The sequence below is a fragment of the Microcaecilia unicolor genome, chromosome 14 (genome assembly GCF_901765095.1).
Source record: "Microcaecilia unicolor chromosome 14, aMicUni1.1, whole genome shotgun sequence".
Lineage (NCBI taxonomy): Eukaryota > Metazoa > Chordata > Amphibia > Gymnophiona > Siphonopidae > Microcaecilia > Microcaecilia unicolor.
Window position 1 is genome coordinate 48,392,472 of NC_044044.1, and position 24,233 is coordinate 48,416,704.

The 24,233-nt window shown below is 45.8% G+C and overlaps 1 protein-coding gene across 2 annotated transcripts in view; it reads left to right on the plus strand.

The window, feature by feature from the left end:
* Window positions 1-9,740: 9,740 nt before the first annotated feature.
* The window catches only part of SLAMF1 (signaling lymphocytic activation molecule family member 1), a 72,525-nt gene continuing 58,032 nt past the window's right edge, over window positions 9,741-24,233 (plus strand). For both annotated transcript variants that reach the window (XM_030188240.1, XM_030188241.1), the window contains exon 1: window positions 9,741-9,791. In XM_030188240.1, the coding sequence (XP_030044100.1) occupies window positions 9,743-9,791 (49 nt within the window). In that variant the 5' untranslated portion in view covers window positions 9,741-9,742. The remainder of the gene's footprint in view (window positions 9,792-24,233) is intronic.

Consider the following 24,233-nt stretch of genomic DNA (forward strand, 5'->3'; position numbering starts at 1 on the left):
GAGTGTGTCATGATTTAGGCTCTACACCCTTTCCGATGTTTGGTGCCACCTTAGTAAGGCCAACACACAATCTCTCCACTGCAAAACACTATACACAAACTTGTGCAAAAAACACCTCATAACCTTAACAAACCATAACAGCACTAATTCCAAGGACAGAACGAGCTACAACCTTATATGTAGCGTGGAAAGGCAACTGTAATTACACCGGGCTCTAAAACACCAGTGCACAACCTAGTGAAAAAAACAACAAAAAGGGCTGCAAACTATACGCTAGCAGAATACTGCACCTTCCTTGATCACACCTGAAAAACACATGAAGGCAAAATACTGAACTGGAAAGTTACCTCAAGAAGTCAGACTCAGCATCCAGCAATACTACGCCAAGCCCCCTCCCTGCCCGTCTTCAAGTCTTTGCTTAAAGCCCACCTCTTCAATGCTGCGTTCGGCACCTAACCCTTACCGTTCAGTGAATCCAGACTGCCCAATTTGACTGCCCCTATCGGAACCGACTGTTCACATTGTCTATTAGATTGTAAGCTCTTTGAGCAGGGACTGTCTCTCTTTGTAAATTGTACAGCGCTGCGTAACCCTAGTAGCGCTCTAGAAATGTTAAGTAGTAGTACTACAAAAATTGAAACTTACATGAAAAATATCACAGATGCACATTTCCAAAAACTGACATATTCCAATTAATAAATCCTGAATAAAATAGTTTTTTCTACCTTTGTTGTCTGGTGACTTTGTTTTTCTGAACATGCTGGCTCAGTATCCGATTGTGCTGCTATCTGTCCTCTTAACTCCGTTTCCAGGGCTTCCTTTCCATTTATTGCTTTACTTTCCGCTTTCTTCTTCATTTCTTGCCACTACATCCGTAAGTAAAAGCTGGGTCCTCCGCAGACTTGACTGTCCAGTGGATCTAGCTTCTGCCTATTTTCTATATCCATGTGCACTTTTTCTCCTCTCTTCCTTTTCCCTCACCTCATCTCCTTCCTCACTCTTTCCCTCGCCTCCATCCATGTCCACATTTCTTCTCTCTCCTCCATCCACCCATGTCCAGTGACCCTCCTGTCCCCCCTGCCTTCCATCATGTCCAGAAACCTCCCTCCCCTGCCATCCACCCATGTCCAGCAACTCCTGTCCTCCCTGCCTCCCCTGCCATCCACCTATGTCCAGAAAACCCCCCTCCCCTCCATCCACCCACTGTCCAGCCGACCTCCTGTCCCCTCTGCCTCCCCTGCCAACTGCCATCCACCTATGTCCAGTAACCCCCCGTCCCCCCATGCCCTCCACCCATGTCAGCGACGTGACTCTCCTCGCTCAACTGACCAGCATTTTTTTAAAAATCTACAAGCGGCGGTGCCTCGCATCCATTGGCTGGCCTTCCCTCATGTCCCAGAAGTTACATCGAGGGCGGGACATGAGGGAAGGCCGGCCGACGGACGAAGCGATTTTCTTCTTTTACTCAGACACGATGGCACCGCCGCTTGTAGATTAAAAAAAAAATGCTGGGTCAGGTGAAGTGCCGGCGGGGTCATGTGGCAGAAGAGGGTCGTTTGGTGGGTCGGGCAGGGGGGGCTCAGACGGAAGGGGGGCTCAGGTGGCTGGAGGGAGAGGGAGCAGGGGAACGAGGAGAGTCACGTCGCTGGACATGGGTGGAGCGCAGGCGAGCAGCGGTGGTGGTCCGGAGAGGCGAGGCAGAATTGAGGCACGCCGCGTGGGCCCCCCTTAGGCGCGGGGCCCTATGCGGCCCGCCTCGGTCGCCTCTGCCTAAGACCCGGCCCTGTCCAAGGGTTTTCAGCCTGCAACTTTCTCTCCTGAACTGAACTCCTGAGACTCCTGCCCACCTGCCTAATCAATCCCTGGCTTCAGCTACCACCACCAATCATTCTCCTTCCATTAGCTTCCTCCCACCCATACCAGCTGAGAAGCATTAGACTAATCAGACCAATGATGAACTCCTGCACACAGGGTTTCCTAACTCTCTTTCCACCTAGTGGCAGCCACTCTACACAACCTGCCAACTTACACCCATGTCTTTCCCGATTGCAGCTAGGAGTTCAGTCCGGGTTCTTCATCTCACCCTCTGGCTCCTTGCCTGCAATGCCTTCTGGGACTTGTATTTCCGACTGAAACTGCCTTAACCCAACTATCCTGGATATGACTTTATCACAGGCTGCATTGCTGATCTGCAAGGCTTCTGTTTCTGTGAGTCTGACGACCTGTACACTGTGCGTTGCTGATCTGTACCAGCACAGGGCACTTTCAGGCCTGCCTTAGTAAAAGGGCACCTAACTTCCTAACAGACCTTTAAATTTAGTCCACCAGGTGGCAGCAACTTCTCAGAACCCACTAAGAACATTTCAAAGACGAAGGGTCAAAAAAGATGAATTTATTCCCTTGACAGTGAACAACGGATTTTCAAGTAAATTTCATGCAGAAAGTGATACCTAAAGCCTACTACTGTAAACTGGTTAAATGAAGATAAGAATAAGAACTTAAGAATGGGTCAGACCAATGGTCCTTCTAGCCCGGTATCCCGTTTCCAACAGTCGTCAATCCAGGTCACAAGTCCCTGGCAAGATCCAAGAGAGTAGCAACGTTCCAGGCTACCATCCCAGGGCAAGCAGTAGCTCCCCCATGTCTATCTCAATAGCAATCTATGAACTTTTCCTCCAGGAACTTTCCAAATCTTTTTTAAAGCCAGATATGCTAACCGCTGTTACTACATCTTCCGGCAGTGAGTTCTTGCACTTAACTATTCTTTGAGTGAAAAAATATTTCCTCCTATTTGTAATCCCATTGAGTGTCCTCTGGTCTTTGTACTTTTTCAAAGAGTGAAAAATTGATTCACTTTTATCCGTTCTACACTACTCAGGATTTTGCAGACCTCAATCATATCTTCCCTCATCCATCTTACTCTTACTCTTCACTACCAATTATAATGTTCTAGTACATATTGTGTTGTCATTGCAAGTAGTATACCATGCCATACTTTGTATTGTTGTTCGAATATTTTTACTGCTGTAATTGCCTACTGCTCATGTTTGAGTGGTGGGAGGCGGGACTGTTGGTTGGGAGGCGGGGATAGTGCTGGGCAGACTTATACGGTCTGTGCCAGAGCCGGTGGTGGGAGGCGGGGATAGTGCTGGGCAGACTTATATGGTCTGTGCCCTGAAGAACACAGGTACAAATTAAAGTAGGGTTTACATAAAATTAGCACATATGAGTTATCTTGTTGGGCAGACTGGATGGACCATGCAGGTCTTTTTCTGCCGTCATCTACTATGTTACTATGTACACCGCATTGCGTGAATTTCTTCAAAAAGGCGGTAAATAAATCACACCCAATTTTAGTCTGCACCAAAAACGTGAGTGCGCCTTAGTAAAAGACGGCCTTACTGCGCCTTTGTAAAAGAAGCCTTAAGTGTCAGGGACTGTGACATGCACAGTATGCTGGTCTTATTCCTGGTTCCTCTATTTCTGACCCCTATCCCAGCTAATTTTCACAGGAATAAGTTTGATCCCTCTTTCCTCCTTTTCATGTTTCTCATCTTTGTTCACCTCCTACAATGTGGTTTATTTTATACAGATTGCAAGACTCGAGGAAATGAAATCCTTGTCCAGATGTTGTAGCTTGAAGACAAAGATGTGCCTCAAGGATGAGAGCAGAGCTTCACAGACATGTCTTGGATGCTCCACAGCCAATCAGGTTTTCCGGATATGCGCAATGAATATGCATGAAATAAACTGGCATACTCTAGTGTATGCAAATTCAATATTGAGAATTGGCCCAATTTCATTTAGCCGGCAATTCTGTACCAGTGCATCTATACACGTTGGGAGGAGTAATCCATAGGGGTGCTTTTACTAAGCCGCATAGGCCCCTATGCCTTCCCAATGCGCATCAATTCACAGTTACCACCCGACTACTGCGTGGCCCGGGTGGTAATTTCATTTTTTATGCATGTCCACTACGCGAGCCAGAAAATAATGTTTCTTTTCCAACGTGCGGCAGAAACCGGGTGGTAATCGTCATTCTATGCATTTAGACCATTACCGCCCGGTTAACGAATGAGATCTTACCACTAAGTCAATGGGTGGCGGTAAGGTCTCAGACCCAAAATGGATGCGCGCCAATGTTTATTTTGCCACACGTCCATTTGCTGCCCCCCCCCCAAAAAACCTTTTTTTGCAAGTCCACTGAAAAATGGGCCTAAGCGCATCCAATACATGTGTCTACACCAGCACCTTAGTAAAAGGACCTCATCGTTACCTGATGCTAGGGTCCACCTTGGGAGTCAGCACCCAAGAAAAAGATCTAGGTGTCATTGTAGGCAGTACGCTGAAATCTGCTGCCCAGTGTGCAGCAGTGGCCTTAAAAGCAAACAGGGTCTGCCTGTTCTTCTTTTTTTGTGACCCACATTGAGCCCTAATGAGTATTAGCAACGTATAAGAATTTTATCTAATGTAATGCAATTATTAGGAAAGGGATGATAAGACCAAGAATATTATAACATCTCTATATCGCTCACCTTGAGTATTGCGTTCAATTCTGGTCGCCGTATCTCAAAAAAGGTATAGCGGAATTAGAAAAGGTTCAAAGAAGAGCGATCAAAATGATAATGGGGATGGAATTCCTCCCATATGAGAAAAGGCTAAAGAGGTTAGGGCTCGTCAACTTGGAAAAGGGATGGATGAGGGAAGATATGATTGAGGTCTGCAAATTCCTGAGTGGTGTAGAACGGATAAAAGTGAATCAATTTTTCACTCTTTGAAAAAGTACAAAGACCAGAGGACACTCAATGGGATTACAAATAGGAGGAAATATTTTTTCACTCAAAGAATAGTTAAGTGCAAGAACTCACTGCCGGAAGATGTAGTAACAGCGGTTAGCATATCTGGCTTTAAAAAAGATTTGGAAAGTTCCTGGAGGAAAAGTTGTAACATATAGATGAGTAAGAAAGTAGGAAGAATTAGAAAGCAGCTTACATAGTAATAGGTAACACAAAATTTTGTTATGTAAAGTAGGAAATTAAGTATAACATAATAGAAGGATGGATGGGTTGAATAGTCAAGAGCTTCCAAGTCACAGGGACAGTGAACCCACGCTGGTCTCTTTGGCATTTTGACCACATTAAACATCTTTTTGATATATTTTCTGTGTATTTGTAAAGTTCTTTTGCAGCTCTGGATGTTTTTTTGGTTACGTTTCTGACCTGTATACGTTCTTATATTCCGCATACATCTTCACAAGTTCAACATGGATCTCAAACAGAGTGATGTGGACTTACTTCCTGGAGCGTTAGGTTCTGAGAATTGGCCCATTAATGTCTTATGTTCATTTGTAATCAACTGAGTATGAAAAGGAATAGCAGACTATAAATCAGTGGCATACCAAGGGGGGGGGGGCGGTGGGGGCGGTCCGCACCAGGTGCACGCACGCACCAGATGCTACTCCTAAGTCTACCTCTCTGTAACCTCCATTCATGCCCTTTAGTTCTACCACTCCTATGTCTCTGGAAGAGGTTTGTTTGAATATTAATACCTTTCAAGTACTTTAATATCTGTATCATATCACCTCTCGCTCTCCTTACCTCTTACATGTACATATTCAAGTCCTCGTCCCTTCTCATGCGCCTTACGACACAAACCCTGTACCATTTTTGTTGCCTTTCTCTGAACCACCTCAAGTCTTTTTATGCCCTTGAAGAAATAACAGACTCCAAAACAGGCCACAATACTCCAAGTAGGGCCTCACCAATGACTTGTACAGGAGCATCAACACCTCGTTTCTTCTGCTGGTTATGTCTCTCTCTCTGCAGCCTAACATTCTTCGGGCAACAGCCATCGCCTTGTCCCATTGTTTTGCCACCTTGAGATCCTCAGACACTTCTTGATACTATAATTTACACACATCCTCGCTAACATCTAGGCATGGAAATTAACGCCAACTCTAAGGGCTGCTGTAAGCAATTGCACCTTGTGTTTTTAGCCATTTGCTAAGAAAAGAAAAGTGGGCAATACACAGTACTTTTATTGTCTTTGGTCTATATTGTCCTTTGCTTTTTCTTTCTTCTCTTGCCAACCTTCTTCATCTGCTCTCCCTCTCATATCTTTGGTTTCCTAAGTACATAAGTTCATAATTGCCAGACTGGGTTTACCTATCCTGGCTTAGGAGTGAGGTTCACTGCTGTAATGGTATATTTCATTTAATTTTGGTATTTATATACCACTTAGACCTAAGCAGTTTACAGTTTCATTTTACAGGTACTGGGTTTGTCCCTAGCAGGCTCACGATCTAAGTAGTACATTGTACTACTGTTGTACCTGGGGCAGCAGAGGCTTAAGTGACTTGCCCAGGGTCACAAGGAGCTGCAGAGGGAATTGAACCTGGTTCCCCACGATCTCAACCCACTGCTGACCGTCAGGCAGCAACAGGAATTGACCCAGTTCCACAAAAATAAGCCATTAGGTGAAATTGCCACCGGGACAAACCAAAGATCCATCAAGTCCAGTAACCTGTTTGCAACAATGGCCAATACAGGTCAGAAGTATCTGTCAAGATCCCACCTTAATAATGGTTTTATGGGCTTTTCTTTTAAGAACATGTCCAAACGTTTTTTAAAACCCTGCTTCGCTAACCACTTTTACCACATTCTCTGGCAACAAATTCCAGAGTTTAATTACACATTGAGGAAAAGCATATTTTCTCTGATTTCTTTTAAATTTACTACTCAGTAGCTCCACTGCGTGCCCTCTTGTCCTTGCATTTTTCTAAAGAGTAAACAAGTGATTCACATCTATCTGTCCAACTCCACTCAGTATTTTGTTGACCTCTATCATATCTCCCCTCATATCTCCAAGCTGAAGAGCCCTTGCGAACACAAGAACTGAGCTGTTTTTAAGATTTGGTGATATGCCATTAGAGAGCTGTTGCTAAAAACAGGAAATATTTATTCACTCCACGAACAGTTAAGCTCTGAAACTTGTTGCCAGAGGATGTGGTATCAGTGGTTAGTGTATCAGGATTTAAAAAAGGCTTGGGCAAGTTCCTGGAGGAAAAAGTCCATGGTCTGCTATTGAGATAGACATGGGGGAAGCCACTGCTTGCCCTAGGACAGTGATGGGCAACCTTTTGAGCTTGGTGTGTCAAAATTCGCCAAAAAACCAAGCATAACTCGGTGGTGTGTCACTTCGAGAAAAATCACTGCTACTAGGACCGCCCCCAGGCCCCCCCTACCCGAGATCGCTGCCCACCCGAGGTCGCCGGGCCCCCCCTCCACCCGCTACCGGGCCCGGAACTAACCTTAAAGCCTCCTTTCACGTCGCAGCAAGCAGCAGCAGGGCAGACCTCTCCTCCTTCCTTCTGTGCTCTGCCCTCACGGACGTTACGTCAGGCGAGGGCGGGACATGGAAGGAAGGAGTGGCCTGCCCTGCTGCTGTTTGCTGAGACGTGAAAGGATGCTTTAAGGTTAGTTTCCGGGAGCGAGGAGGGAGGGCGGACCACATTGCGGCGGCGCCACGTGTCATCAAAAATGGCTACGCATGTCAGTGCTGACACGCGTGTCATAGGTTCGCCATCAGGGCCCTAGGATTTGTAGCATGAATTCACTCCAGATGGTGTACAGTAAGAATAAATCAAACATGAGCAATAGACAATTACAGCATGGCATGGTATACTACTTGCAATGACAACACAATACGTAATAAACCTTTTAATTGACAGCGTAGGGTATAAGCAAAGATGGAACATATAGATAGGTAAGAGAGTAAGAGGAGTTGGAAAATAAGGTGACTAATTTAAAGGAAGTTGTACATGAGGTCAGAGAGGTGATTAAATATTATCTCAACTAGGGTAGGAGTGGATAAACATGTCCTGCTGCAGTATATGCAGCCCGTGTCACTCCTTGTGTATATGAGTGAGACTAAGTTAGTTACTTCTTCCATTAAAGGCCTGGTTGAACAGCCAAGCTTTCACCTGCTTCCTGAAGTAGAGATTGAGGGGCATTTTCAAAAGGGTTGTCCAAGTTTTGATTTGGATGTCCTTGCAAAACGTCCAAATTCAGGGGTGGGGAAAACCGTATTTTCGAAAGAAGATGGACGTCTATCTTTTGTTTTGAAAATACCGTCAGGTACGACCAAATACTTAAATTTGAATGTCCCTAGGATTTGGACGTCCTTAGACATGAACGTTTCTGACTTTCAGCAATTTTCGAAACCAAAGACGTCCCATGTCAGAAATATCCTAATGCAAGCCATTTGGTCATGGGAGGAGCCAGCATTTGTCACTACACATCATTTGCACTGGTCCCCCTGACATGCCAGGACACCAATCGGGCACCCTAGGGGGCACTGCAGTGGACTTCATAAAATGCTCCCAGGAACATAGCTCCCTTACCTTGTGTGCTGAACCCCCCAACCCCCCCCCCCCCCCAAAACCCACTATCCCGAACTGTACATCACTACCATAGCCCTTACGGGTGAAGAAGAGCGCCTATATATGGGTACAGTGGGTTTGTGGTGAGTTTTGGAGGGCTCGCTGTTTCCTCCACAAATGTAACAGGTAGGGGGGGTATGGGCCTGGGTCCGCCTGTGTGAAGTGCACTGCAGTACCCACTAAAACTGCTCCTGGGACCTTCATGTGCTGTCACGGACCTGAGAATGACATCTGAGGCTCGCATACAGGCTGGCACAAAATCTTTTGAAAGATGTTTTTTGAGGGTGGGAGGGGGTTAGTGACCACTGGGGGAGTAACGGGAGGTCATCCCCGATTCGCTCCGGTGGTCATCTGGTCATTTTGGGCACCTTTTTGTGCCTTAGTCATAAGAAAAACACAACCAGGTGAAAACGCCCAAGTGTTCATCAAGGACATCCTTGGTTTTTTCGATTATGGGTCAAGGACGTCCAAGTGTTAGGCACGCCCAAGTCCCACCTTTGCTACGCCTCCGACACGCCCCCTTGAAATTTGGACGTCCCTGCGACGGACTGCAGTTGGAGACGTCCAAAATCGGCTTTCGATTACACCGATTTGAACGTTTTTGTGAAAAGGATGTCCATCTTCCGATTTATGTCGAAAGATGGACATCCTTCTCTTTCGAAAATAAGCCCAATAGTCTACTCCGGAGAAGGCTCGCTTTTGGAGAGGGTGTGCTTAGGGATACCCCTTGGAAGGAACTTAGTGTCCTTGGAGGTGTAGCCTAGTGGTTAGGGTGGTGGACTTTGGTCCTGGGGAACTGAGGAACTGAGTTTGATTCCCACTTCAGGCACAGGCAGCTCCTTGTGACTCTGGGCAAGTCACTTAACCCTCCATTGCCCCATGTAAGCCACATTGAGCCTGCCAGGAGTGGGAAAGCGCGGGGTACAAATGTAACAAAAAAACAAAAAAAAAAAACCCTCAAAAAAACTATTTACCCAGATTATTCTGGGAGGGGTGCTGCTGAGGTGATCATGATAGCTGGGGTCCCAAGGGGTCTGAAAGTTCATCGGGAAGGCCAGAGGCGCATCCTGTTCTCCAGTATGACCACTGAGAAGGCGAAGCTCTCCACACTGAAGTGACGCCCTATCCAGAAGTCTCCAGTCAGCTTGAAAATACGATTAGGAAAACATGAAAGCATAATAAATTAACTGCAGACTCTGATGATGAGTTAAGTTGCTCCTTCCCTCAAACGGAAACCAACATTTTGCATAAGCAGAGAACGGGGACGCTGGTAGGAAACATTTGGTTATTTCCTCCAGAACCATGGACTGTGTTTGCTGGCTGTTACTCATTGCCTCTCTGTTCACTGTAGGTGAGTTTTTATTAAATCCATTTCTAACAGCCAAGATTTCACTTTGCATAGCTATGACTGTTTATTCTGTGGTGTTCAGTAATGCTGCCTGTCCTGTATTAGCCTTACTGCAGAGTTCTCTTCTAACAAACTTGGTTTAGAGTTTGTTTAGATACAGCATAAAGCAGAGACAGCCGGGGGATAATGACGTCACTGGAAGCACTCTGGTTATTAATTATACTGTTAACACGACACGGCTGTGTTTCGGCATGTGCCTGTGTCTGAGGTCACATACCTTAGCCTCTCATATAATCCAACTGATATTGGAACAGAAAGTTTTCACAAGCTCAGACATTCATGGTTGCTGCAAGGATAAATGAAACGTCTGAACGGAGTCGCAGTATTTTGTTTGGGTCCACTGATTGCATGAGAGGCTACAGTTTTAGCTACATTGACAGGCTAAAACCGAGCATGTACATTCCCTGAGGGGAAGTAGGGCAGCCAATGTGTAGAGGACAGCGCTGGAGAAAGGCTTCAGCTGATGGGGGGGGGGGGGGGGGGGTGTTGGAGACCCTCCTCCAGCCGAGGTATGTGGGGTTGTGTTGGGGAGGAGGGCCAAACTGTGCCCCCCTCCCATACTTTGGGTTCCAGACCCCCCAAATGTTGAGGTCTGGCTATGCCCTAGCCCTGCACAAATGATTTAACTAGCCAGCAGCCTCTCCTGCCTGGTTAAATCGCTTTGAGCTAGATGGACCATTGGTCTGACCAAGTATGGCTACTCTTCTGTTCTTATTTAGAACTTAAGAGTTTGTTTTGTGACTTTGTGTGTGTGTGCTTTCAGCTGCTTTAGGACAGATGGTTAGGGTGTATGGAGATGGTCTAGGGGGATGGTTAGAAGAGAAAGGATAGTTTGGTTGAGTGGTTTGGGTGGGAGGTGCATAATGAGGATGGGGTGGGGGTAGAAATTTGGAGACGACACTGGATAGCAGTTACACACTTCCGCTCTGTGTTCAGAATAGATTTCCAATCAAATTTTGGTTTGCTGATTATATGAGCCCCCCAGCTCATTATTTTACATAGACTGATTCCTATTGACCCCTGATGTAGGTGTTTGATGCTGAAACATGGCCCGTGTCGGGTCTAGGACTCTTGACTTTGCCACATTTAAAAGGCCCTTGCAGTTTTTTTAGGCTGATTTTAATTCCAGAGTTCAATTACACGTTGAGTGAAGAAATATGTTCTCCAATTCATTTTAAAATGTACTACTTTGTAGCTTCATAGTATTTTTGGAAAGAGTAAACAAGTGATTCACGTCTACCCATTCCACTCCACTCATTATTTTACAGACCTCTATCATATCTCCCCTCAGCTGTCTTTTCTCCAAGCTGGAGAGCCCTAGCCGCTTTAGCCTTTCCTCATAGGGACGTCATCTCATTTTCTACTACTACTTATAATAACACTACTAAACATATGCAGTACTGTACATGAAAAGACAGTCCCTGCTTGAGAGAGCTTACAATCTAATTAGGCCAGACAAACAGGACAAATAAGGGATAAGGGAATTACTAAGGTGGGAATGATAAAACATGAATACTGAGCAAGTGAATAAGGGTTATGAGTTAAAAGCAGCATCAAAAAGGTGGGCTTTTAGCCTAGATTTGAAGAAGGCCAGAGATGGAGCTTGATGTACCAGCTTAGAAAGTTTTTTCCAGGCTTAAGGTGCAGCAAAATAAAGGAACGGAGTCTGGAGTTAGCGATGGAGAAGAAGGGTGCAGATAAGAGAGATTTACCCAGTGAATGGAGTTCCTGGGGAGGAATGTAGGGAGAGATGAGAGTGGAGAGGTACTGAGGAGCTGCAGAGTGAATGCACTTATAGGTCAATAAGAGGAGTTTGAACTGTATGTGGAAACGGATAGGAAGCCAGTGAAGTGACTTGAGGAGAGGGCTAATATTAGCATAGCAACACTGGTGGAGCAGAATTCTGAACGGATTGAAGGGGTGAGAGATAGCTAAGTGGGAGACCTGTGAGAAGCAAGTTGCAATAGTCTAAGTGAGAGGTGATAATTGAGAATGGTTCTGGTAATGTGCTCAGAAAAGAAAGGAAATAAGGATGAATTTTGGTAATATTATAGAGAAAGAAATGGCAGGTTTTAGCAGTCTGTTGAATATATGCAGAGAAGGAGAGACAGAGGAGTTGAAGAAGACCCCAAGGTTACGAGCTGATGAGAGAGGGAGGATGAGAGTGTTATCCACAGAGATAGAGAATGGAGGAAGAGAAGAGGCTGGTTTAGGGGAAAAGATAAGAAGCTCAGTCTTGGTCATGCTTAGTTTCAGATGGCAGTGAGAGATCCAGGCAGCATATCAGACAGACAGGCAGGCTGATACTTTGGCCTGGATTCCTGCTGAAATTTCTGGTGTGGCGAGGTAGATATGGGAGTCATCAATATAAAGGTGATACTGAAAACCATGGGATGAGATCAGAATACCAAGGGAATAAGTATAGATGAAGAAAGAAGAGGTCCCAGGACAGACCCCTGAGGTACACAAACTGATAGTGGGATAAGTACATAAGCACTGCCATGCTGGGAAAAGACCAAAGGTCCATTAAACCCAGCACTCTATCTCCGACAGCGGCCAATCCAGGCCCCAAGAACCTGGCAAAAACCCAAAGTTTTCAGCACACGCCTGCTGCAAATCGCCAAGGTGGAGCGAAGCATTTGCCCACCAGCTGAGATATTTTTTTTGGGGGGTGGAGGGGAAGAACACTTGGTGCCCATCCTCTTCTTGCCTAGGCCCACCCAAAATCTGCTGTCTGGCTACGCCCCTAAACTTGCAGTTTCCTTTGTTAATGATTTTAAAAAGCTATAATATGGTAGTTTCTGTTAGGACGGGCCTACAGAAGTATAGTTATACTTCCATCATTAAAGAGTTCCTTTGTACCAGGGCATAAGTTATTTTCACAATTATGTTAAATGAAAAAAAGTAATATATTTACATATTTCTCACAGTGCCACTAGGCAGTTTACAAAGTAAAAGTACAGGAAACATGCATATCCATGTATGAACATATGTATATAAATGTCAATATTTTGACCAAGGCCAGTTTTAGGCAGGGGTGACAGGGTCGGCTGCACAGGGTCTCATGCTTCCAGGGGCCCTACAGCCCCATCACGTCCCACCACTGTCACTCGGAACCAGGCAGGGACCCCCTTGTGCAACGTTCCTTCAGCTCTACGTTGCTTTGTGCAGCAGTTACATAGAGGGGAATAATCGAACGGCGCCGGCAAAATAGATTGCCGGTGATCTATTTTGGCGGCGCCGCAAACAGCTGGCCGGAACCGTATCATCGAAAAAGATGGCCGGCCATCTTTTTTTCGATAATACGGTTTAGCCCGGCCAAATGCCGTGGAGTTCGTCGGGTTTGAGATGGCCGGGTTTTTTTTTCAGCGATAATGGAAAGTTATGTCGGCCATCTCAAACCCCGGCCAAATTCAAGGCATTTGGCCCTGGGAGGAGCCAGCATTTTTAGTGCACTGGCCCCCCTGACATGCCAGGACACCAACCAGCCACCCTAGGGGTCACTGCGGTGGACTTCAGAAAAGCTCCCACCACGTGCATAGCCTCCCTTACTTTGGGAGCTGAGCCCCCCAAACCCACTACCCACAAATGTACTGCACCCACTAAAATTGCTCCAGGGACCTGCATACAGCCTCTAGGACTTATTGCTGCTGTATAACTTTGGCACACCAGTTCACACCTGAAGACTAATCTCTCTGAAAAAGTCCTTTCTTGAAATAAGCACGTTTACTCACAGTTAACTGCAGATCAGAGGTTGTGCCCCACTGGCAAAGAGTCCCCTGTTATTAAGATTAGCAGTAGGTCAGAGCTGGCACAATGGTGTACAATGCCCTCTTTCAGCACCATTCAAGGTAAGAACTACGTTCTCTAACGTGGGTAACACAGGAAAGGGAACTAAAACTGGCTTGCAAAAATGGCCACTACCGCATGGACTACAACAGGAAACAAAACAGGGCACACTCTGACCCAGTTAGCAGGGGGGGGGGGGGGGGAAAGCACCAGGGGAGTAGAGCCCAGTACCCTACACCCACCACAATGCATTGCTAATGTGACTCTGCAGGGCACCTAACAGAAAAGGTGTCACACTCACCCAAGAGCCACATCGCAACCAGGGAAAGGCTGTCGGAGGATACAACACATTCTGCTGTCATGGAGGTGGGTACGGCATTTGAGGCTGGCATACAGGCTGGCAAAAAAGGTTTTTAGTTTTATTTTTTTAGTTTGGAAGGGGATTGGTGACCAATGGGGGAGTATGGGGAGGTCATCCCCCATTCCCTCCAGTGGTCATCTGGTCAGTTGGGGCACCTTTTTGAGGCTTGGTCGTGAAAATAAAAGGACCAAGTAAAGCCTGTGAAATACTATTTAACGCCGCTTTTTTTTTCCATTATCGGCAAAAGCCGGCCATCTGGTAGCCACGCCCATGCCCGCCTTCGCTTGCCTACCGATACGCCCCCTTGAACTTTTGCCAGCGAAGCAACGGGAAAGCGGCAATGCAGTCAAAAATGCCACTTTCAATTATACCGATTTCGCGGCTTTTAAAAAATCGCCGGCCATCTCCCGATTTCTGTCAGAAGATGGCCGGCGATCACTTTCGATTATAAGCTGGATAGTAACATAGTAGATGACCGCAGAGAAAGACATGCACGGTCCATCCAGTCTGTCCAACAAGATAAACTCATATGTGCTACTTTATGTGTATACCTGACCTTGATTTGTATCTGCCATTTCACAGGATTCCTTTATGTTTATCCAACACATTTATGAGTTCTGTTACCATTTTCATCTCCACCACCTCCCGCGGGAGGGCATTCCAAGTATCCACCACTCTCTCCGTGAAAAAATACTTCCTGACATTTTTCTTGAGTCTGCCCCCCTTCAATCTCATTTCATGTCCTCTAGTCCTACCACCTTCCCATCTCCGGAAAAGGTTCGTTTGCGGATTAATTGGTTGAATCAGTTGATGCATGGCATGCACTGGACAAAGTCGGCAAACAACCTCCTCCTCCGAGTCCCAGCCAATTAGGAGAACCCTTTTGGGCACCAAACAGCTCCCTGACCAATCATTGCTGAGTTGAGAGCAAGGGTGTAACTACCAGGGGGCCTTGGGGGCCCAGGTCCCTCCAAGTCTGGTAGCCAGTCAGGTGCCTGGTTTCTTGCCATGTTTGCCACTGCTGACGGTGCTGAGTGCATTGGGGGCGGCAGCTGTTTTGTTGTGCCTGTCCCTGTCTGCCCCCCCCCTCCCGCACTGCCCGAGGTCAGCTTGGTGGCTCCCAGACGCAGACAGCAGGCAAGTACCCAGACCTCAATTTTTGGGGGGCCTGAGCCAAAAGGAGGGAACATTTTTAGTACATAAGTACATAAGTAGTGCCATACTGGGAAAGACCAAAGGTCCATCTAGCCCAGCATCCTGTCACCGACAGTGGCCAATCCAGGTCAAGGGCACCTGGCATGCTCCCCAAACGTAAAAACATTCCAGACAAGTTATACCTAAAAATGCGGAATTTTTCCAAGTCCATTTAATAGCGGTCTATGGACTTGTCCTTTAGGAATCTATCTAACCCCTTTTTAAACTCCGTCAAGCTAACCGCCCGTACCACGTTCTCCGGCAACGAATTCCAGAGTCTAATTACACGTTGGGTGAAGAAAAATTTTCTCCGATTCGTTTTAAATTTACCACACTGTAGCTTCAACTCATGCCCTCTAGTCCTAGTATTTTTGGATAGCGTGAACAGTCGCTTCACATCCACCCGATCCATTCCACTCATTATTTTATACACTTCTATCATATCTCCCCTCAGCCGTCTCTTCTCCAAGCTGAAAAGCCCTAGCCTTCTCAGCCTCTCTTCGTAGGAAAGTCGTCCCATCCCCACTATCATTTTCGTCGCCCTTCGCTGTACCTTTTCTAATTCTACTATATCTTTTTTGAGATACGGAGACCAGTACTGAACACAATACTCCAGGTGCGGTCGCACCATGGAGCGATACAACGGCATTATAACATCCGCACACCTGGACTCCATACCCTTCCTAATAACACCCAACATTCTATTCGCTTTCCTAGCCGCAGCAGCACACTGAGCAGAAGGTTTCAGCGTATCATCGACGACGACACCCAGATCCCTTTCTTGATCCGTAACTCCTAACGCGGAACCTTGCAAGACGTAGCTATAATTCGGGTTCCTCTTACCCACATGCATCACTTTGCACTTGTCAACATTGAACTTCATCTGCCACTTGCACGCCCATTCTCCCAGTCTCGCAAGGTCCTCCTGTAATCGTTCACATTCCTCCTGCGACTTGACGACCCTGAATAATTTTGTGTCATCGGCGAATTTAATTACCTCACTAGTTATTCCCATCTCTAGGTCATTTATAAATACATTAAAAAGCAACGGACCCAGCACAGACCCCTGCGGGACCCCACTAACTACCCTCCTCCACTGAGAATACTGGCCACGCAATCCTACTCTCTGCTTCCTATCTTTCAACCAGTTCTTAATCCATAATCCATAATCACTGTCTCCCTGCTGTTCTTTGCCCCCGCCGTGACCCCACATACCTGGGCTGGTGGGGGTCCTCTCCACTCAGGTTAAAAAAAATGTATGATCCATGCTGAGCTTTTGGGAGGGGGGGGCAGGAGATTGAGAAAGTCAGGGGTTGATGCTGGGCTGTGGGGTTTAGAGCTACATTGATGGATACTGTGTTGTGTTATGAGGGGCACAGGATGGCAAGTTTTGGGTGGTATTTTGTGGGTTCCTTCACCACTAAGCCTTCGCGGTGGGAATGTGCATGCAAAGCACGGAACGTGGCATGGATGGCACACGGTCAATAGCCACGTGCACTTTATCTTTACTCCTGGTGGAATTCTACGCTACCGCGCAATGTAGAATTTGCGCAGGATTCCCCACCCGCAGAATCCTGTGCAGTCTGCTTTTGCAGTGCAGAGAGGAACTTTCCGGCTGCCTCCCTCCCAGCACACTTACCACTCCAGCTCGGGGAAAAGGAAGAAGGGTGCTGCACTGCTGGAGGCTGGGCTGTTTCCTCTTCTGCTGCCTCGGTCATCGGAGGTCCACACGGCTCCAAGAACAATCGGGCCGGGGACAGCAGAGGAGCAGGAAGCCGCCTGATTCATTAGAGTCTCAAGAGAACCTTCTATAATTGATGAATATCTCTCCACTGCTTTATTGGTGAGTTTGGTGAATAAGGAGTGGCCTAGTGGTTAGGGTGGTGGGCTTTGGTCCTGGGGAACTGAGGAAGTGAGTTCGATTCCCGGCACAGGCAGCTCCTTGTGACTCTGGGCAAGTCACTTAACCCTCCATTGCCCCATGTAAGCCGCATTGAGCCTGCCATGAGTGGGAAAGCGCGGGGTACAAATGTAACAAAAATAAAATAGATACTACTGGAGATTCTACATGGAATGTTGCTACTGTTGGAGATTCTACATGGAATGTTGCTACTATCGGAGATTCTACATGGAATGTTGCTACTATTGGAGATTCTACATGGAATGTTGCTATTCCACTAGCAACATTCCATGTAGAAGGCTGCGCAGGCTTCTGTTTCTGTGAGTCTGATGTCCTGCACGAAGCAGAAGCCTGCGCGGCCACATTGGTGATCTGCAAGGGCCGACGTCTACATGGAATGTTGCTAGTGGAATAGCAACATTCCATGTAGAATCTCAAATAGTAGCAACAGTGGAAGTCACTTAACCCTCCATTGTCCTATGTAAGCCGCATTGAGCCTGCCATGAGTGGGAAAGCGCAGGGTACAAATGTAACAAAAATAAAAAATAAAATAAATAATGTGGAAAGAGATAGACTGTTGAAAATATATTTCTGTTATATTGATTGTTTCTTTAGTGGATCTATATGTGTCCTGATATTTCCAAGGAGACCCAGAAGAGCAGAAAGTTATTTTTGCTTCTGCAGCTTGAAGTGCTCTAACTGAGAGCAAATGTTTATTTAAAATCCCCCTGTAAATGTTTTGTGATTTTGTCTTTAGTGAAATATGTCTTTTTGGGAACCTACACACTTGACCATCTTATTTTGGCTTCTAGGGGATCTCTAGTGTTGCCTGTCTGAATTGGTGGGTTACAGTAATAGGGGAAATTGAAAATACTCTGTCCACATACCTGGATTTTTTGCTTAGTTAATTAATATTTTTTTTCCTTTATTCTCCTCTATGTTTTGAGAATTGGAACCCCTAATGGGCTTGAACTCAATAATTTCTGGTTAATTTCATTGCTTAAGACTAGGTTTTCAATGATAGCATTGTGCTTATTTGAATCACTTTTTCTGCTTGCCTTGTCTTTATTTAGAATTTCAAAAACAAAAAATAATCATTTTTATCCATCTTGTCAATGGGGGGGGGGGGGGGGAGTGCAGGGCTAGGCAGGAAGCCCCATCGAACTGGTCTACACAGGGCCCCCACAATTGCTAAGACTGGCCCTGATTTTGGCTACACATTATTCTATGTTTGGCATTCACATGGGCACAGTTTGGGTGGAACCTTGCTGGAGTTTGGGTGGAGCCTGGGCAGAGTTTGGAATTTATATGGGCGGGGTTTGGGTGGAGCATGGGTGGAGTTTTGAATTCACATGGGCAGAGTTTGGGTGGAGCCTGGGCAGAGTTGGAATTCATATGGGCGGAGTTTGGGTGGAGCATGGGTGGAGTTTTGAATTCACATGGGCAGAGTTTGGGTGGAACCTTGCTGGAGTTTGGGTGGAGCCTCGGCAGAGTTTGGATGGAATTCACATGGGTGGAGTTTGGGTGGAGCCTGGGCGGAGTTTTGAATTCACATGGGCAGAATGCACATGGGCGGAAATAAATTTACACACATAGATTATGGAATACTGTAATCTGCATGTCTTCATGATCAGTTGTATGGGCATGTGAGTGGTGACACCTACAATATACCCACATATATTACTGGTTATGCTGACACTCTAGAAAGGAAAGCAGGCACCTACATTCTTTTATAAGACACGATCCAAACAGCCTATCCTTCTTGGCACCCAAGGGTAAGCACCCTTCATAGACCTGCCCTCTGTGTAACTTTTGTCACCTCACCTCAGGTCAGTCAAACAGGCTGATCCAGTCCTGCTTTTTTCCCCACTGTGTGGATGGAATTGTAGCTCTTGATGATTTTCTAAAAAGATCCAAACCATGTATCTATACAAGAACTGGGACAAAACCAGGACAGGATCAACCTATGCAGCTGACTCAGGGATGATGTGGCAATCCCAGTGTGCCCACTGTTATTTCTGGTGTCTGACTCAATCTGTCTACTTGCCAAATAAATGGACAGTCCAGACAATGCTCATGTGAGGATGTTATAATGTCGTTGTATCGCTCCATGGTGCGACCGCACCTTGAGTATTGTGTTCAATTCTGGTCGCCGCATCTCAAGAAAGATATAGTGGAACTGGAAAAGGTGCAGCGAAGGGCGACTAAAATGATAGCGGGGATGGGACGACTTCCCTATGAAGAAAGACTAAGGAGGCTAGGGCTATACAGCTTGGAGAAGAGACGGCTGAGGGGAGACATGATAGAGGTATATAAAATAATGAGTGGAGTGGAACAGGTGGAAGTGAAGCGTCTGTTCATGCTTTCCAAAAATACTAGGACTAGGGGGCATGCGATGAAACTACAGTGTAGTAAATTTAAAACAAATCGGAGAAAAGTTTTCTTCACCCAACGCGTAATTAAACACTGGAATTCGTTGCTGGAGAACGTGGTGAAGGTGGTTAGCTTGGAAGAGTTTAAAAAGGGTGTAGACGGTTTCCTAAAGGACAAGTCCATAGACCGCTACTAAAGGGACTTGGGAAAAATCCACAATTTGGGGAATAACATGTATAGAATGTTTGTACGTTTGGGAAGCTTGCCAGGTGCCCTTGGCCTGGATTGGCCGCTGTCGTGGACAGGATGCTGGGCTCGATGGACCCTTGGTCTTTTCCCAGTGTGGCATTACTTATTTACTTATGTGAGTTTGAATTGACACCAGACCCCTCCTTCCTGTAAGCACTCACTTCAGAGAAGCCCGGAGCTGTAGGTAGGGTTGCCAACTGGATCCAGATTCACTCAACAAGGCTGATCCAGTCTTGGGTTTACCCCAATAGTTCCCAAACCTTGTTCTGGATGCACCCTAGCCACTGAGGTTTTCAGGATATCCACAATAAATCTTCATGAGAGAGATCTGCATGCAGTGGAGGCAGTGCGTGCAAATCTCTCTCATCAATATTCATTGTGGATGTCCTGAAAACCTGTCTAGCTGGGGTGCCTCCAGGACCAGGTTTGGGAACCACTGGTTTACCCCATTGCTTGCAGGGACTTGTAGTTCTGATTTCCCCATTGCATTCCCTAAGCAAGACTACAAGTCCCTGCATGCAATGGTGTAAAACCTGGACTGAATCAAACCTTGTGGCAAATCTGCATCCAGTTAGTCCAAGAGGCTAAACAGCTATGCAGTGTGGTCACTGAATACCAAATTGCAAAAAAGACAGAGATGCTTTACTGTCTTGTACTGAAAGGCAATGGGAATGTCATACCTCTCTTAAACAGTCCTAAAAGGTCTGTATATTAAGAACCCTTCTAAATGTTTGTTTTCCCTTGCTAATAACCTGACTGCTTTGTTCCAGTCTTCCTTCAAATGCCCGAACCTGAGATTCTAGCATGATTTTTTCATGAAATGGTTGAGGTGCTTCAACATTCATTTACTGGTACAAAACCCCCTAGTCTAGTGGATAAGGAGGTGACTGTGAGACATTTCTCTTCTTCAGCAGTTCAGTCTGATGTTAGTCAAATTTTCATGCTATATCTTTCTAAGATTCTGGTTGATATCCTTCAAGTACTTCCCTACTTGATCCTATTCAGTCAACCTTCATTTAAAAAAAAATCCAGAAACAGGTCCCTTTCAGTCTGTTCTTCACCTTGGTAATCACAACCTCTGAAAATGGCATTTTCCCTTTTTGTTGGATAATGGATGCTTCGGTGCATCCACTATTAAACCTAATATTGACCCTCAGTCTATTGTGCACTACCATCCCATCACCAATACACTTTATCTTCCTAGATGCTGGAGAGGGTTGTTCTGTCATATGAATGCCCTTCACTTTCACAGTTCAGCTTCCGCACACTTTGAAGCAGTAAACCTTGTTAAAATACTTTATACAGTGATGATTTGGGGAAATTTGTACAGGTAATTGTTATTTCACGATCTCTCTGCTGCCTTGACATGTGTCGGGGAGCATGCTGCATGTCAGCATGATACCAATGAACCCCATAATAAGCACGCATTACAACATTCAAATAACACAGATATAATACAATGTCAGCATAAGATTAATGAGTCACAAATAAGCACGCATTAGAACATGCAATAACAGATATACAATGTCAGCATAAAACCAATGAACCACCTAATAAGCACACATTAGAAGATTCAAACAACACAGATGTAATACGTCAGCATGATATCAATGAAACACCTAATAAGCATGCATTAGAACATTCAAATAACACAGATACATAGTAACATAGTAGATGACGGCAGAAAAAGACCTGCACGGTCCATCCAGTCTGCCCAACAAGATAACTCATATTTGCTGCTTTTTGTGTATACCCTACTTTGATTTGTACCTGTGCTCTTCAGGGCACAGACCGTATAAGTCTGCCCAGCACTATCCTCACCTCCCAACCACCAGCCCCTCCTCCCAACCACCGGCTCTGGCACAGACATTATAAGTCTGCCCAGCACTATCCCCGCCTCCCAACCACCAGCCCTGCCTCCCGATCTTGACTAAGCTCCTGAGGATCATTTCCTTCGGCACAGGATTCCTTTATGCTTATCCCACGCATGTTTGAATTCCGTTACTGTTTTCATTTTCACCACCTCCCGTGGGAGGGCATTCCAAGCATCCACTACTCTCTCCGTGAAAAAATACTTCCTGACATTTTTCTTGAGTCTGCCCCCCTTCAATCTCATTTCATGTCCTCTCGTTCTACAACCTTCCCATCTCCGGAAAAGGTTCGTTTGCGGATTAATACCTTTCAAATATTTGAACGTCTGTATCATATCACCCCTGTTTCTCCTTTCCTCCAGCGTATACATGTTTAGTTCAGCAAGTCTGTCCTCATACGTCTTGTAACGCAGGTCCCATACCATTCTCGTAGCTTTTCTTTGCACCGCTTCAATTCTTTTTACATCCTTAACAAGATACGGCCTCCAAAACTGAACACAATACTCCAGGTGGGGCCTCACCAACGACTTATATAGGGGCATCAATACCCCCTTTCTTCTGCTGGTCACACCTCTCTCTATACAGCCTAACAACCTTCTAGCTACGGCCACCGCCTTGTCACACTGTTTCGTCGCCTTCAAATCCTCAGATACTATCACCCCCAAGATCCCTCTCTCTGCCCGTACCTATCAGACTCTCCCCGCCTAACACATACGTCTCCCGTGGATTTCTATTCCCTAAGTGCATCACTTTGCATTTCTTGGCATTGAATTTTAATAGCCAAACCTTAGACCATTCTTCTAGCTTCCTCAGATCCTTTTTCATGTTTTCCACTCTCTCCCGGGTGTCCACTCTGTTACAGATCTTAGTATCATCCGCAAATAGGCAAACTTTACTTACTAACTCTTTGGCAATGTCACTCACAAATATATTGAACAGAATCGGCCCCAGCACCGATCCCTGAGGTACTCCACTACTCACCTTTCCTTCCTCCAAGCGAATTTCATTCACCACCACCCTCTGGCGTCTGTCCGTCAACCAGTTCCTAATCCAGTTCACCACTTCAGGTCCTATCTTCAGCCCCTCCAGTTTATTTAAGAGCCTCCTGTGGGGAACCGTGTCAAAAGCTTTGCTGAAATCTAAGTAGATTACGTCCATAGCTCGTCCCTGATTCAATTCTCCTGTCTCCCAATCAAAGAACTCAATGAGATTCGTTTGGCACGATTTCCCTTTCATAAAACCATGTTGTCTCGGATCTTGCAACTTATTGGCTTCCAGGAAATTCACTATCCTTTCCTTCAGCATCGCTTCCATTACTTTTCCAATAACTGAAGTGAGGCTTACCGGCCTGTAGTTTCCAGCTTCTTCCCTATCACCACTTTTGTGAAGAGGGACCACCTCCGCCGTTCTCCAATCCCTCGGAATCTTTCCCGTCTGCAAGGATATATTAAACAAATCTTTAAGAGGACCCGCCAAAACCTCTCTGAGCTCCCTCAATATCCTGGGGTGGATCCCGTCCGGTCCTATGGCTTTGTCCACCTTTAGCTTTTCAAGTTGTTGATACACACTTTCTTCCGTGAACGGTGCTCTATCCACTTCATTCTCAATTGTATTATTTCCAGTCCATCGCGGTCCTTCTCCAGGATTTTCCTCTGTGAAAACAGAACAAAAGTATCTATTTAGCAAATTTGCTTTTTCTTCATCATTTTCCACATAGCGGTTCGCAGTATCTTTTAGTCTCACAATTCCCTTTTTAGTCATTCTCCTTTCACTAATATACCTGAAGAAATTTTTGTCACCCCTCCTTACATTTCTAGCCATTTGTTCTTCCGCTTGCGCTTTTGCCAGTCGTATCTCTCTCTTGACTTCTTTTATTTTCATCCGGTATTCCTCCATGTGTTCCTTTTCTTGAGTTTTTCTGTATTTCTGGAACGCCAACTCTTTAGCCTTTATTTTCTCAACCACTTGCTTGGAGAACCATATCGGTTTCCTTTTTCTCTTGCTTTTATTTACTTTCCTTACATAAAGGTTCGTGGCCCTATTTATAGCTTCTTTCAGCCTGGACCACTGTCCTTCCACTTCTCGTATTTCCTCCCAGCCCATCATCTCCTTCCTCAGGTATTCCCCCATTTTATTAAAGTCAGCACGCTTGAAATCCAGGACTTTGAGTTTTGAGTGTCCGCTCTCCACTTTAGCTGTTATATCAAACCAAACCGTTTGATGGACACTGCTACCCAGGTGGGCACCCACTCGGATATTTGACACGCTATCCCCATTTGTGAGCACCAGATCCAATGTCGCTCCCTCCCTCGTGGGTTCCATCACCAATTGTCTGAGCAAAACACTTTGGAAAGCATCCACGATCCCTCTACTTCTTTCCGATTCCGCAGACGGAACCTTCCAATCTACATCCGGCAGATTGAAATCTCCCAGCAACAGCACCTCTCTCTTGCTTCCCAACTTTTGAATATCTGCGATCAGGTCTTTATCTAATTCCTCTAATTGTGTCGGAGGTCTGTAGACAACACCTATGTAGACAGAGGTTCTATCATCTCTTTTTAAGGTGATCCATATCGCTTCTTCCTTTCCCCAGGTCCCTGTCATTTCAGTCGCAGTGATATCATTCCTCACATACAGAGCTACTCCGC